At 57.0% G+C, this 16,319-nt stretch overlaps 1 protein-coding gene across 1 annotated transcript in view; it reads right to left on the bottom strand.

The window, feature by feature from the left end:
- WFS1 (wolframin ER transmembrane glycoprotein) overlaps window positions 1-8,199 on the bottom strand; it is a 21,044-nt gene extending 12,845 nt beyond the window's left edge. Inside the window, exon 1 of the mRNA XM_007463821.1 lies at window positions 7,965-8,199. Within this exon, the coding sequence (XP_007463883.1) occupies window positions 7,965-8,199 (235 nt within the window). The remainder of the gene's footprint in view (window positions 1-7,964) is intronic.
- Between the last annotated feature and the right edge of the window lie 8,120 nt (window positions 8,200-16,319).

Genomic DNA, 16,319 nt, shown 5'->3' with positions numbered 1-16,319 from the left:
CCCTCCCCCTTCATCCAGGCCTTTCCCAGAACCAGGTCCGCCAGGCTCAGAGCCAGCCCCTGTGTGCAGGGTGCCCAAATCTACGGCACCCAGGAGCCCAGGGGGAGACAGCAGGGCAGGGGCCTAAAGCGACGCAGCCTAGGAGGTTCAAAGGCAGAGGTCACACATAGTTTGGAGAGGACACGGGGGCCGGGTGGGGGTGTCTGGGGATGGCTCAAAAGGAGGATTCTTAACAAGACCCACAGGTCAGGCCCCTGTACCGAGACCCTCTCGGTGGACAGCTTGCAAACATGATGATACCTCTCCCTGAAGAGTTCAGCCTGGGTTCCCTTGAGCAGGTCCCAGGGACCTAACCCAGAGATGGCTTCAGGGCCCAGGACGTCCATCCCACCCCGTGGCCCCAGACCTTGGTGCTTCCTGAGTCATCAAGGTCAGTTCTCCCTTCGGCTGCCGTCACCCACTTCAGCAAGGGCAGGAATGAACTTTCTGGCCAAGGGCTCAGACTAAAGAGAACAAATGGGAAGGGTGGGCTCGCACGGAAGAAGGGTGTGTGTGTAGAGAAATCTGACCTGCCTGTGAATCTACCCTTAGCGTCAAAGTGCCGCATGACCAAGGGAGAGTCATTTTCAACCCCATCGTCAATATCCATCCAGTAGGACGGTTTATGAAGAATGAGACACTTCGTATTAAGTGCCTGGTCCAGAGTTGGCGTTCCCAGTGTGCGTTCCCTTCCCCTCCCCAGGTCCCACCTCTCGGCTGACCCCAGGGCCTTCCTGGCTCACTGAGGCCACACTTCCCAGCCCAACACCAGGCACCTCTCGGAGTTCACAGCTCTTTTCTTTACTAACTAAATTCACAAGTCCAAGGTCCTTTTTATTAAATCAGAATATGGAAGATTCAAGCACAGATCTGTTGGCTAAAAAGATTATTCTGTCCGTGATTAATTTTTTGCAGACATTGTCCATAGCCTGACATTTCAAGAAGTCTCCTCGATATACAGAATCTTTATGAAACATGCACCTCACCTCCCTCATTACCCTCCTTTCCATTTGGCACTGGCAGAAATAGGTCTACAACTACTCAAATGTTGGGCTCATGCTGCGAACCAATCGGGGGGTTCTGGCTTTCTCCATCTAAGGAGGAACCCTCACATAAAGAACACCGCCAGAAGTTGGCTGCGTCAGCGTGGATACTGAAGGCCACTGAACACACGAGTTCTCTGCAGGCTTGACCCTCGTTCCTGGCCTCTTCCTAACCCTAACTTGATGACCCCTTTGGGGACCCACTCTCACAGGGTGGGTGCAGCAAGCCTACCTGGCCCATCCATCTCCCTGACCACAGCAGCAGGTTCAGGGAGGGACACAGACCCAAGTCAGGACAGTAGGGTCTGTGCTGGTTGCTGGGCAATGTCTCTTCCTTCTGCCGGATCTCAGCTGACAGACACCAGCTTGGAGGCCGAGGGCTGCCCTGGGGGAAGCCCACCTGAGAGTGAGGGCACACAGGAAAGCAGAGCTGGGGGCAGATTCCCAATCATGTCATCTGAGTCCCTGGATACTCTACACTGTGCAGACATATGGAACTAACAAATCCCCTGCACTCTTTTTTTTGTTTTTTAATAAATTTATCTTATTTATTGATTTATTGATTTATTTTGGCTGCTTTTGTTCTTTGTTGACGTGCGCGTGTTTCTCTAGATGCAGCGAGCGGGGGCCACTCTTTTTGTTGCCGTGCACGGGCTTCTCACTGAAGTGGCTTCTCTTGTTGCAGAGCACGGGCTCTAGGCACTTGGTCTTCAGTAGTTGTGGCGCACGGGCTTAGTTGCTCCGCGGCATGTGGGAGCTTCCCGGACCAGGGCTCGAACCCGGGTCCCCTGCATTGGCAGGCAGATTCTTAACCACTGCGTCACCAGGGAAGCCCCACACCCTGTTTTTCTTTTCTTTTTTTTTTTTTTTTTTTTTTTTTTTTTTTTTTTGCTTATGATAATTTACATCGGGTTTCAACATCACCAGCAACCGAGAGTGTCCCGACTCTAGCTCATTTTTGAAAGTCTTTCTATCCATCACAAAATGGCAATAGCAGAGCTGCGTGACCCTGGGTAGTCTCCTCACTTCTGCGAGGATCCACAGAGGACCAGCACACCCCCTCCTTTATACTATTTATCTCCTGCAGATCCCACGCATTTGAGAGACTTGTATCCACCACACCGCATTAGTAACTGATGCTCATTTTGTCATGAAATGGGAGAAGAGTCCCCAGGATGCTGTCCCCTCCCCCCAGCACAGCCCATCTCCATTTTCCTGCATCTCTCACAGTCCCACCAGCCTTTACGGAGATGATCTGTGTCCCGCAGGTCTGACCCATCTGCATCCCCCGGTGTCAGACACAGCTCAGCAAATGCTGAACAGATGGAGGGGTGGACAGGGGACCGACAAGGGAATGGTCTCAAGCTTTCATCTCTGTCTCCCCAAATCCTTGCACAGGGCCGGGAACATAGCACACTCTTGGCCTGGAGACTGAACTGCCAAGCTCACCTCCCTGATCTGAGCAGGTAGGTTCTGAGTAGAAACAGACAAAGGTGGGTGGCGAGCAAGTCATGCTCCCACTCGTCACCCACCCCAGGGCCGTGGGCTGGGGAGCCTCAGGCGTCCCTTCCCAGAAGTCCTGAGGGCTCTGCCAGCTCCCCAGAGATGGCTGAGAGCAAGAGAGAAGCTGGCTTCCATTTTCCACAACTGCTGAGATCTAGATTTGCTGGAGCACATTGTTTAAATTGTTGAACACACGCCAAAGGCTCTTAAAAGAAGAGCACAATCTGAAACACACAGGAACTGTGATGCCGTAATCCTGTCTCTAGAGGCTGCTGCCCTTCCACTGCCTCACTTGCTGGCCCTGGACAAGGCCTTAGGCTCCCTAACGCCTTAGGCCTTAGAGTCCCTGGTCCTCTCCTGACACCCACCACGTGGGCTGCGGTGAAGGGAAAGGTGATCAGAACCCCAGGGCATCCCATGTGTCCTCCTCATCGCTGTGGGCGGCTGGGTCACCTTGCACCAGGGGTGTCCCAGCAGCCTTCGTGATGCTGACTCTGGTTCTCATGAACACACAAGAAGGACAATCCCTGCGACCCCGTCTTTTCCAGGGGCTGGCTAAGCTCCAAGGCGGGGGTACCGGGCAAGAGGTCCGAGCTTCCCACAGGCCCAAGCAGGGGTCATGGACCTCGCCCATCATCACTCACCCAGCAGACGTTTAATGAACATTGGCCCCGGGATGCCAATGCTCCAGGAGCCAAGGGCACTGAGCTGAAGGAGGCAGGACCCCCGCCCTCCCTACCCACCCAGGGGCCAGACGGGGACAATCACATTCCAGCAGTGCAGGCTCAGGGGGGCGGTGGAGGTGCCTGGCATCATCAATTCTGATGGCAGGGGCTTCCTGGAAGAGGCGACACCCAAGACTTGGAATGCAAAGGGGAGGTTAAAGGTAAGGGATGACGGGCATGCTGCCAAGTTTCCAAAGGTCCCAGGAAGCCACCAGGCCGGAGACAGCCTCACCGCCCCTGCCATCTGTCCTCACGACAGGTCATCCTGGAGTGAGGGGATCAGAGTGATGGCCTGGCAACCAGACAGACCAGGGCTTCAGTCAGGGTCAGGATAAAATAATGCGTGTACAAAACTCCCTAAATCATCAATAGCCAGCACCTTGACCGGACAAGGAGAAAGCGAGTCGCTTGTGGCTGTGGCTTGTCCCCAGGACATCAGGGACTCAGCGCTCCACATCCCCTCCTGCACCACATCGTCTCCTGACCTTCCCAATCCCGCTGTCCTGCCCTGAACCCCGCTGGGAAACTGCCCTGCCCACGCCCTGCACCCACCTGGCAGCTCCAGCCAGAGACCTGGAGTCAGCCCAGCTTCCGGGGGCCTCTCCACCTGCCACGTGCCTCCCTGCCGGCCTCGGCTCCCACGGGTCATCTCCACGTAACAGAGGTCATGCCGCTCCTCTGGTTTAAACCCTCTAACGTTCCCCAGAACACCCATTCTCCTTATCCTGACCATTTGAGACCCCACTCAGTTGGCCGACCTCTTGACCCTGCGTTCAACCCCTGCCCAGAGCCATCAGCCTGGGAGCCCTTTGTGCCCTGCACATGGTGGCGGGCCCTGCCTGCCTTGCCCACTGTCTCCTGCACCCGCTGAGCAGGCAGGCCCTCGGTCAACACTGGGGTGAACGGTTCCTGCTGTGTCCAATTCAGTGACAGTGACACCACAGAGAGAAGTGACGCAGCAGGGCCCAGCTGTGGCGGGCTGGGACCCCGAGGGTGCCAACTGGCCCAGTGCTTGCTCAGTACTCCCCGCCCCTCCCCTCGGGGTCAGAAGCCAAACAGAGACCACATGTGTTTCCTGACTCTTCTTATCTGAAACTGGCAGTCTTGACTTGGTCCGCCCTCTGAGGCCGTTTTTGCCTCACCCAGATTGAAACCAAGCGCGTTCCCAGCCCCTGTCTCCTGGCCCCGCAGCTGTGGGGTGTTTGTGGCTGGACAGAGATTCCAGATCAGGCCCTGGCCTGCCCAGAGGCCTTGGAGACGAAGCAGAGAACGCAGTGATCTTTGAAGGAGATGTGGAGATCAGAAGAGCCCAGTGGGGCACGTTTCTGGGGACAATCAGGCACTAGTCCAGCGTGATGGAGCCGCAGAGCTCAGGCCCTCTTCACCCAGAGCTCGGAGGTCCCTGCAGCTCCGCTGGGCATGGGGGCAGCGTGGGACAGGAGACTGGGATCACCCCTGTGCCCATCACTCAGCACTGGCTGCTTTGGTAAGTTGATGGCTCAGTTTCCTCATCTCTAGATGGGGACAAGAACAGAGTCTCCCTCTCGAGCTACCGTAAGGGGTCACGTAAAGCCCCCAGGTCTGCAGTGCACATGGCAGATGCTCCCCAGGCAGCTGGCTTCTCAAGGGGGAAAACAAAACGGCAAGGCTGGGTGAGCTGGAGAAGGGCGGGTAGTGGCCTGGGACTTCCCTAACTCATACAGAGCACCTGGAGCAGCAGGGGTTGAGAGAGTCATGGCGTGCAGGACACAAGGAAGCACGTGGGCGCACATGCACACGTGTGCACATGCACGCATGCACAGCTTGCAGCACAACAGTCTCCTGGGGGAGAGAAGAATCCGACGCACACGTGAGGCCCCTACACCCAGACACACAGAGCCTGGAGCTGACACTGAGACCGGTCGCCCAAGAGGGACTGAGTGGGGCCATGAAACTGGAAGGCTGCCCCGACATGCGAGGCAACACCCCAGGAGAAGCCTGAATAGGAAGTGAGACGGGCTCGGGGGGCAGGAGGCTTGATGACATCCACAAAACACAGCAAGCTCCAGGCATGGACCCTCTCTGCGCCACCGGGCAGGCACCTAAGGGACGAGGGGCCTTGACTCAGCACCTTGTCCCATGCGCCATGCTCAGAGCACAGGGTCCCAGCACGTGGACTCCACATGGCTGGTATGACTGCGCCCACTTTACAGATACAGAGACAGGCTCAGCGAGGCCTCCCAACTCCCTCAAGGGCACACAGCTCAAGGCCACCAGTCCAGCCAAGCGTCCCACCTCAGCCATCCCGGCACCATCTTCCTGCACCACCTCATGGCCCCGACACTCAGTAAATAAACAGCTCATGTGGACAGACGTACTCCAGAGTCCCGGCTGGAGTGCACTGGCACCAAACCACAGAGCGTTTTTCAAACTACAGACTTCGACCCAGAAGGTCACGGAACCAATTTAACTGCCCACAAGCAGCATTTGTTTTTAAATAAAAGCAACAGAATGGAGACTATCAGACAGCAACACACACACTAAGGACAAGTATGGTTTTGGAAATTTCCATTCCCACTGGATGTGTGCGTGTGTGCGTGCAGGCCCGTGGGTGTGTGAGTCCGGTTACGACAGCACACGTCTTTCTTGCTGTGGGAGGAGGTCAGAAAGTCTAAGAGGCGGCAGCGCCTTGAGAGCTGGGTAGGATTTCAACAGGTGGAGATGGCGATGGCATATTTTGGGCAGAGGTTCCCACGTGGCAAAGGGGAGGTGGGGGAACAGGGAAGGCGGAGGTGGATTTGGAGAACGTGGGATGGTCTCGGTGAGCAGGGAGGAGAGGGCGGTGATCCCCGGAAAGAAGTCACAGGGCGTTCACCACCCATGGAGCTTTTAGACCCGATGTCCCCAGCGGGCTCGGGGCTGATCGCCGCACCTGTAATCGGAGCCAAGGACCGTACTTCACAGGTTTGGTCGCTGTGAGAATAAGACAGACGCACTGAGAAGCACTCGCTGGATTATTAGAAAAAGTAACGCCGATACCAACTATGTTTTCCCCAAATATCACAGCCAGTGGTCCAGGGATCCTCCCTTTCTTGGAACTCACAGTAGACTTGAGGATTTTCCCCTACACCAGCCCCGAAAGCACAGAGGAGCCTCTCACACAAGGCTCCTGTTACAGCCCGTTGCCTGGCCCTGCCCCCCGCTCACTCCTGGTGTAGCTCAAATCGCAGGCCAGACACGAGAGCATCACCAATCCGAGCCTTCCTTCCTTGCTGCCACCCCGTCACCTGGAGGTCCGGGGCTCTCCCCACCCCAAGCCCACCCCCGGCGAGGCCATCTCTTCCCGCTGGCCCTGCCCGTGCTGTGCCCTCTCTCCCCAGGCTCGCTCCTGCTCAGGCGTCATCTCTTCCCACAGAGCAGGGCCCCACCACCCCAGCGCCAGGCCCAGGGCCACCTCTAATTTTCCCCTCCACCAGCCCCGAAAGCACAGAGGAGCCTCTCACACAAGGCTCCTGTTACAGCCCGTTGCCTGGCCCTGCCCCCCGCTCACTCCTGGTGTAGCTCAAATCGCAGGCCAGACACGAGAGCATCACCAATCCGAGCCTTCCTTCCTTGCTGCCACCCCGTCACCTGGAGGTCCGGGGCTCTCCCCACCCCAAGCCCACCCCCGGCGAGGCCATCTCTTCCCGCTGGCCCTGCCCGTGCTGTGCCCTCTCTCCCCAGGCTCGCTCCTGCTCAGGCGTCATCTCTTCCCACAGAGCAGGGCCCCACCACCCCAGCGCCAGGCCCAGGGCCACCTCTATGCTCCCCAGGCCCTGTGCTTCCTTCTGCTCCCCACGAGACCGTGGACTCCTTGGAGGCAGGGGGCAGGCCTGACTCACCTGTGCTGCCGATGGCCACTCAGGGCCAGCAAAGGGCCGTGCTCAGTGAGCAGCAGGTGGACAGAGGATGGACCAAACCCTGGTGTCCCTCCCCCAATGTCAGCAAGGCTGCCAGCACCACAACCAGCTGTCCCGTCGCACCCGGGTCCTCACACTGTCTCATCTCTTCGCCTGGGAGGTGCCTCCTGGGACAGAGTGGAAACCTGAGGAGGCCCAGAAGTGGACTGGGGGGGAGGGGAAGCCCTTGGAAGCCTGGCCTGGGGATGGAGGATGGTGGTCCAGAGGGCAGCAGGGACCTGGGCCTGGGACCAGGCATATTCCAGGCTGGCAGCCAGTCCCCAATGGGAGTGGTCACATGGGGCCCCCAGACCAGGCAAAGCTGCCTGACTGAACGGCCCCTGAGCAGTGGCCACGGTGGACAGGGAAAAACATGGGCTGCCCTGAGTGCTGGGCGCGACCAGCTGGGGTGGGGAAGACTTCTTCCTGCCACCTCCCCCGCCACAATGCCTGGTGGGGACCCTGAGCAGGTGGGAGTTGGTGCTTTTGATTATAAATAAAATAAGGAAACGTGAAGTCTGCTGCAGCCCAAGTTTGTGAACTTAGGAGCAAAGCCCGCTGCAAGGTGAGAGTCGAGGGGCCCTGAGTGGAGCAGGTGGGCCCCGACCACAGGGGGTGCCCTGCAGGAGGAACCTCGCAGGGGTGTCTGGACCACGTGCCAGGACTCGAGTGCTCGCCCTGCTTCTAGAACACCCCTGGGGGAGGACAGTCCAGCTTCCCAGGCCCCATCCCCTTACCTGTTCCTTCCGCCCTTTCTTGGCTCCTAGCACGCGAGGCCTGGGGCATGGCCGAGGCAGCCGTGTCTCTCACATCTCGTCCAGGTCCAACCTGGGGTCCGGGAGCTCGGGGCGTCCCACTCTTCTCCTGCTCCACCGAGGTGGTGGCATTGAGCCGTGAGCGGGCCTGGGGCTGTTGTGGCAGCGGTGGAGACTGTGGGCCAGAGGGGCTCGGAGGACAGGAACCGGAGGCCATTCTGCAGTGAGAAAAGCGGAGGGTCAGACACATGATACCAGCCAAGCCCAGTCTGCTCTGGCCTCTAGTTTCTGGTAAAGAGAGGGGACGGAAAAGGGAAACAGGGTGGGGGCTGCCCAGCATTCTATGTGATCTCATTCAACCTCACAACAGCCCCCGTAAGACACTCCCATTTTACAGGGCAGGAACTCGAGGGAGGAAACACTCAAGGCCGGCTGGCAAGTCCCACAGCAGGCATGAGCCAGGCCCTAAGTCTCAAGGCCTTGAGTCCCTGCCTCACCAGGCATGAGCCACGGGGCCTCGGGTGTGCTCATCTGAGAAGTGGGGATGTAGAATGTCGTGAGGATTCAGTGAGATGGTCCACACGGAGCCCTGGGCACAGTGCCTGGCTGTGCTGGGATGGAAACTGGCCTCCAAGTAGGTCCACCCAAAATCTGTGAAGGAGACCTTGTTTGGAAGAAGGGGTCCTTGCAGATGTAAGCACGGATCTTGACATGAAATCATCCTGACTTAGGGTGGGCCCTAATCCAGTGACTGGTATCCTTATAAGAAGAGGGAAACACACAGACACAGAGAGGAGGGCACCATGTGAAGGAGGAGGCCTAGATCAGACAGATGCAGCTGCACGCCCAGGGATGCCAAGGATCGCCAGCAACACCCGAAGCCAGGAGAGGCGAGGAAGGACTCTCCCTCAGAGCCCCCAGGAGGAACCAGCCCTGCCGACATCCTGATCGCGGACTTCTGCCTCCAGAACTATGAGACAATAAATTTCTATTGTTTAAAGCCACCAAGTTTCTGTAACTTTCTTATATGAGCCCTAGGAAATGAATACACTGGCACAGAGTGAAAGTTAAATAAATGTGAGGAGAGGGGAAGGGGAAGAGGAGGGAAGGGAGGGGAGAGGGGGAACGAAATGGGGAGGGGGAGAGAAGCGGGGAACACAGCCCCTGGAACCAGGATGTAGTCAGACCTGCCCAACTCCCAAGCCCTCCACGCTAGGCCTGAACCACAGAACAAATATCAGGGAACTTGAATGCACCAGATATGAACACATACTAGATGTGGAGTGACGGAAACCATGAAGCTGGTGTGTCAGAACAGATGACTGAAACAGACTGACGAGCACAGAGAGTCTACCACAGGGGAAAGGGCTCCATTAGTCAATAATGCCATTTAGCAAAACAGCAAAAACCACCACTGACACAATTAAGGGAAACCATGAGCCCCACACCGTGGAGCTGAGAGCTCTAGGAGTTCCCCAGCCAGGGAACCGGGATCAGACACAGACCCTGAAGAAGTCGGGACCACGTGCACTGTGCGGGGGATCCCCAAGGATCCCATGACCCTCACCACAGCCTCAAGGCCATATCCATCCTCTTCACTGAGATGAGGAAATGAGCACAGAGCAGGCAAGGCCCGGCAATGAGGAATCTGGCTCCCAAACTAACCCGTCGTAGCTGTCGCGCCCTTGGCTGTGTCCACCAGCTCTGTGGTCCTGAGCAGGCCACGTCCCTCTCTGCACCTCAGTTTCCTCAACTGTAAATGGGGACAATCATCTTACACTTGGGGACACTGTGAGGACTACATGAGACCAGAGACCACAAGGGGCCAGGTTCCCAGGCATCCCCAGTGCCCAGCTCCAAGCTCTGAGACTGCCCAGAGCCTGCCAGAGTGGGTGCCTGACACGTGTCTGCAGACTGCTGACACAGCAAGAGTCGGAGGGGGGGGCCCCAGGCGCCACACGCCACTTCCCCGGGGCTACACAACCATGTCTGCTCCATTCCTACTACAGATGGGTCCCAGAGATCAGATCTCTGTCTGCCAAAGAACCCTGGAGATTTCAATCTGGACATTCCTCCCTCAGAGGGACTGAAGACCTTATTTTAAAACATCCCCCTGGCTGCAAACCAAAAGCATGTCAAGCCACATGGATCTGCTTGGAAACCAACACAGTGCTTGGTGCTATTTCCAAACACCAGGCTTCCCGGAACCAAACAAAGAGGCAACTTTTGTGAAATTCGTCATCTGGCTGCACGTGCAGACCCATTGGGCAGGTGGCCAGCTGTGGGCAGGGAAAGTCAGCCGGTGATTTAGCAGACAGAACCCAGTTGTGCAGGTCACTGGCTGACCCGAGACAAACCACATGGAGCCACGTCCAACCTGGAATTTCAGGAAAACACAGGTTCTGGCTGGCCTGTTGGGCTAAGTATTATGCATGTCACATTACAATCAAAATAATACTGTTTAAAGTAAAATCTCTGCTTAATGAGAATGGATGAATAAAGGAGGATTAATTTTCAGGTTCCCTGAGAGTTGGCCAAACACTTTTTGAATCAAAGGCCTTGTTATTTTAAAACAAACGAAATGATCCATTGCCATGGATGGGTCACAGGGAGGATCGCAGGTGATCTCCCGGTGGAGGGACCTGCATGGTATCTGGTGCTTCCTTTTCTGTCTTCTTTCCTGTGACACTGGGGCCCCTGAAGGCAGGGGCTACATCTCATTCACTCAGAATACCTGTCTGCTAGAATACCTGCCTGCTTGCCTTGCAAGGTACACCCGAGACAGCCTGGCCTGGGGGAAGGAGCCCGGCTGGGGAAGAGCCTGCGCCATCTCACTGTGTGATCGGAAGCAGGTCCCTCCCTCCAGCCTGGCCCCAGAATCCCGAATCCAGACTCCTGACTGCAGGATGAGAGCATCAGCGTCCCGCTCCACCCCAGCTCCAAGACTCCTCCGATGCCTGCCTACGAGTGGGGCAGTCAACCCACACTGCCGCCCCATGACCAGAGCAATGGCTTGGAACCTGTCATTGTGTAAGATCCAGAAAACCAGAGTGGCCGGCATTCTTTCCACATGAGCACCCAGGCATATTTTTATCCCATCAGAACACAAAATGGCAGCATCACGGAGCTTGGCTGAGGGGCTGCCACCCCCTGAGAGGGCTGCTAGGATCATGCACCTACTGACACGTGGAGAATGATCTCACGTGGACTTCAGCCCAAGCTCTCTAACCCTTACTCAGGCCGGCCCCACTCTGCTCTCCCCGCAGGGGGGCCACCCTAACCTCTGAAACAAGCCCCCATGGGAAGCCTTAAGGATGTTCACACACCCTCTGAGCAGAGCCTCCACCATCAGGATCCCAGACCAGGGGAAAACCCAGGGATGCCCACGGTTTCACATTCAGCCCACTTGCTGCTCCCCCACATCCACGTGCCACTGTGGACCTCCACGCCTTTGCTCTTACAGAGCACCTCTCTGGTGTCCATCACAGCTGTACTTTCCAGCACCGTCCAGAGAGGGCAGGTGTGAAACTCACAGCCCCTCCAGATGGTGCTACACTATATAGCTGTTAACCAGGACCTGTATATGAACGTTTAAAGATAAGGAAATGTTGGGCTTCCCTGGTGGCGCAGTGGTTGAGAGTCCACCTGTCGATGCAGGGGACGCGGGTTTGTGCCCCGGTCCGGGAGGATCCCACATGCCGCGGAGTGGCTGGGCCCGTGAGCCATGGCTGCTGAGCCTGCGCTCTGCAACGGGAGAGGCCACAACAGTGAGAGGCCCACGTACCGCAAAAAAACAAAACAAAACAAAACAAGATAAGGAAATGTTTGTATGACGCTGTTAAGCGGGATCTAAAGCAGCATGAGCTATTGACCTGAGTCTATTTAGGATGAAAACAAAATTCACCTGCACAAAAAGATGGAAGAAAATGCCCCCACAATGGTTATACTATGTCTGAGTGAAGAGACTACAGGTAGCTTTATTTTATTCTTTTTCTAAATGTACTTCTCTAATTTTCTATAATGAACGTGCAAGGTTTTTGGAATTACCACAAAATGTTATTCTAAAACCCGTCTGTGACTGAGCCTGAAGGGAGAGGGCCCAGGGGTTCCCAGGGTCTGGGATGTCTGCTCTGGATAGCCCAGCAGCCTGGCACAGGGCTGCTCCTCAAGACAAGGGCACATAGCCCTCGGAGGTACCTATTTTTGCCTCACAGTATTAAGGGCCAAACCAAGGAACATTCCAGCTCTACCCAATGTGCCAAGTTCCCAGGACTAAGCAGGAATAAGCTGGGAATGCTCCTTGCCTGGCCGGGATGGGTCAGCGGCCATGGATTGTGGGCCGATCCTGTGCCAGGCCCCAACTTGGGCCTCCCGGGCCCCAGAGAGGATCCTATAGGACCTGCCTTGGAGACCTCAGTCCAGATAGGAAGGATGACACCTAAACTGACAACCACAAAGAGGGAGCTCTTGGGGGCTGCAAGCACAGAAGGGGGCCACACTCAGCGGTGGAAAAGGGGCAAGGTGGGGATTCTGGATGAGTGGCCTTGACTCAATCTTTAGGACAAGCAGACATGAGCCAGGCAAGGGTGAAGGGAGGGAGGAATGGAGGTGTGTGGGCATTTCAGTGGGGGACTGCCCAGGAGAAAGGGCAGCGGACATGGCTTAAAGGCAACATGGCTGGGAAGGTGCAGAAGTGACTCTGGGGCGGCGCACAGGAAGGAGAAAAGAGGCTGAGCGGGCAGCTGGAACTTAGGGCAGGTCCCGAGGGCCTGAACAAGTGCCAGGCTTAGTGTGGGGTTGAGCCTAGGGCAGAAGGAAATGCAGGCTGGTGCTGTAGGGCAGTGGCAGTTGAAGAACCATCAGGGCTGTATGGGGATGGCCCAGGGAGACCAGGGAGGGAGCTGGGTGGTCTTCCAGGGAAAGTGAGGAGGCCTGGCCGAGGGCAGGCATCTGAGTGCGCTCCTGGGCCAGGAGAAACAGAAGCATCACCAACTGAATGTGGGCAGGGGGGAGCAGAATGGGGCCTGATTTGTGCCCTGGGGCCATGGTGTTGGTGCCACTTGCTGAGAAGGGGACCTGGGAGAGGGGAGGGAGCCATATGAAGCATAGAACAAGCTCGCTGTCGTAATTCTTACCACCACTATCGTGGACCAGGATTTGGTCTCTGTCCCACAGCACAGGCATTTTGTGGGTCAGGGACTGAACTAGGTTCCCCTCTGTGACCAGCCCCAAAGGCCTGTCCAGCCCTGGCCTGGGAGGGGCAGGGGAGGCCTGAGTGGGGAGTCCTCCACATACACTTCCATCCTGGGAAAGAAGATGAGATGTGGTCTCCCAGCAAACTTTCCTGTGTCCAGGCAAAGGTCCATTTGCTGGGGGAGCAAGTATATAAAGGAACGTTCTTCTGAATCCCTGATCAGATGCCGAGGGGCTCCAGTGAGAATCACAGCCCTTTGGAGACAGAGCTGACAGGACGGGCAGTGGAGAGTATGGCCTCTGGGTTTCTGTTGGCATGGCTTCCTCACTGAGTCTGCAGTGAGGTCAGGCAGCCAGCACAGCGGGTACCCAGGGCATCGTTCCCTCAGTGATGCATCACAGCAGAAGGGAAAGCCCTTTACAAATGGGCCAAGTGCCAGGGGTCACTGTCCAAGGTGAGGAGAGAGGCAGGCACTGGTTCTCAGCACCTGCCCAGGGGCAGAGGTTTCCCACCAGGCTCTGCATGATCAGCTGTGGGGTTTTAACTTCCTCATGGGTCAAATAGGGATATAATTCCTACCCCTAAGACTACTGGGAGGGCCAAATACTGTACAAATGTTAGTTCCTCGGAATTTCTTAACATCAACTACAATAAATGGTGTGAGAGGGCTCAGCTCCACCACGCCCAAAAGTCAGATTCCCCAGAAAGTTTCCATCTATCAAAACAGAAATTGATGTTCCTGAGGGCCAGGTTCACACCAGCCAGGGCCCAGGGGCTGCCACTGCCCCTCGCCATGCCTTACTGTGGAGCACCAGGGGGAGAGTAACTGCTACACAGATTCTAAGTGGGCAGTTAGGGGCTTCAGCCTCAGAATCTGCCCCCTCAGGAGGGCACGTGCCCGCCTGGGGAGTGAACCCCCAGCGCGCGCGCGCGCGCACACACACACACACACACACACACACACACACAGCAGCTCCTGTGAGGAGGCCCAGGCGCCTTCCAGCGGCCCCGGGGGCACTGAGGGCGGCCCGGAGTCCCAGAGAGCCCGCCGACGGCCGCGGAGGAAGGGCCATGACTGGGCAACTCGGTACAGGTTCTGTGGGACGCAGGGCAGGCGCGCCCCCTTCCACTCGCCGGGTCCCCAGCGCCACAAGCCTCCTGCCTCTGAGGCCGGTTTTCCCGCCGTCAGTGGGGTTTCTAAGCCAGGCTCGCGGGCGTGACGGTGCTCGGAGCGCGCAGTGCCCCGCGATGCCCGGGGTGCCCGGACTGGGGACGAGGGGGCGCGCACCCCGGAAGGAAGACGCGATCGAGGCCCGGGCAGGGGTTGCCGTGAGCGTCGCGGAGAGGGAGGGACCCCGGCCCTCCAACTTCTGGGGAACTTGCAGGGGACACTAGTACCAGCTGCCCGTCCGCTCAGATGGGGAAACTGAGGCCGAGGCGGGCTGCAACTCGCGATGCTCCCGGTTCTCTTTCCAGCCCACCCTGCGACCGCCCCTTGCCGTGAAGTACTCACCGGCCCGCTAGTAGGCCTCACGCGGCGCCGCGACACCCTTGGGCTTCAGAGCTCGCTGCAAAGTTGCTCGAGAGGAGCTGGACGGACCGGGTCCAAAGGAAAGCAGCCGCGTCCGAGCGGATGGCGCCGGTTACAGTGGCAGCGCGAGAGCTCTGCCCACAACGAGGGGAGGGGAGGGGCGGGGCCTGGGGCGGGGCCGCAGGCTGCCCTCCACTCTCGACGCGGCCAGGAGGACGCGGCGCCGACTCGGCCCGTTGAGCGGCCGGCGTGCCTGCCAATCACTGCTCTCCTCCACCAATCACAGAGCGCCTCGCCTGACAGCTGCCCACTGGCCCACAGGGCCTCCAGAGAAGAGGTCGCCGGGTGGGCGGGTCGGACCCGCCCACAGCGAAAATTTCCGAGTGGACTCGGGCCCTGGCCCAGCCCCGGCCCTGCCACTCCACGCCCACAGACCGTCAGCTCACTGGGAAAGAAGTGCACTCGGTGCGTAACAGGTGGTTGGACCCTCGGACGAGACTCGTACCACCTTTCACTCACTACTCTGGCCCCAGCGTCCCCAAGTTCAGATTAATTATTATTGTTATTGCAATATTAACTAACACGTTGAGCGCCTACTATGCACCAGACGCCTTAATTTCGGCCTCACCAAAGATGGAGAGGGCTCCCCTAACAGAGGAACAGGGATAGGAAGATGTGGCCCATTTAAATGTGTACCTGTAACCAAGGGCTGCTTTAAATGCATGAAATGCAACGTAGCATGCTTTCACAAAGTAAATGTGTGGCGCGAAGCTAAGGCAGTTTGGAAAGCCTCCTTTCGGTTTTGCCCTGGGGTCTGAGAGGTGTGGTTTGCAGATAGGGGCAAAGGTCTATACTTGAGACAGGCCTTGGGGCTGTGAAGCACCAGTTGGCGGTGCGGGGCGCCTCCTGGTCTGTGTCTGCTCTGTCTGGTCCTCACTGCCAACCTGAGATGCCTGTCCTGGGTTATCACTGCAGAAACTGCTGCTCAGAATGGCTGCCGAGAATATGTGACCAATATTTCGGGAGCAAAGTTTCCAGATGGTTTGGGAGATGAGTTCTATCCACTGAACACACTACCTCGGGGATTTTTGTTAAAGCCACGAGACTCACATCAGGCACCTCACTTTATCCTCCAGCTGCCCCCTGCAACCGATCCCCATCTTCCTGTCTGACCCGGTGAGGCTCACAGAGGAAGGAAGGAAACAGGCGTCGAGCAGCACCCACTCTGCCCCAGGCTCAGTTTGGGGGTTTTCACACCTCAGGGTTTTTCATTTCATCCCCAATATCACTGTGAGGCAGGTGACATTGGGCGCATTTCTGTCGATGAGAAGACTGGGGCTCAGACATAGACGGGTATTTGTCCAAAATCACACAGAGCTCTTTCCCCCTTGCAGTATACTAATTACAGAAAATTTGGAGAATTAACACAAAGTAGAAAGAAGAAAAAAAATCACTCAAAGGCTATTACTGTTCACATTTTGGGGTTTATGCATATTTAAGAAAGGGTTTCCAGAAGTCTCTGTGATCACACTGCATGTGTTGTATATGTGTATGTGCACTAGAGCAAAGTCCTAGAAGCAGAATCACTGGATACTGATAGGCTTCTTCCGAT

This window comes from Lipotes vexillifer, unplaced genomic scaffold (genome assembly GCF_000442215.2).
Source record: "Lipotes vexillifer unplaced genomic scaffold, Lipotes_vexillifer_v1.1 scaffold49, whole genome shotgun sequence".
In the NCBI taxonomy this organism is placed as follows: domain Eukaryota; kingdom Metazoa; phylum Chordata; class Mammalia; order Artiodactyla; family Lipotidae; genus Lipotes; species Lipotes vexillifer.
This window is presented reverse-complemented; position numbering and strand designations above follow the sequence as displayed.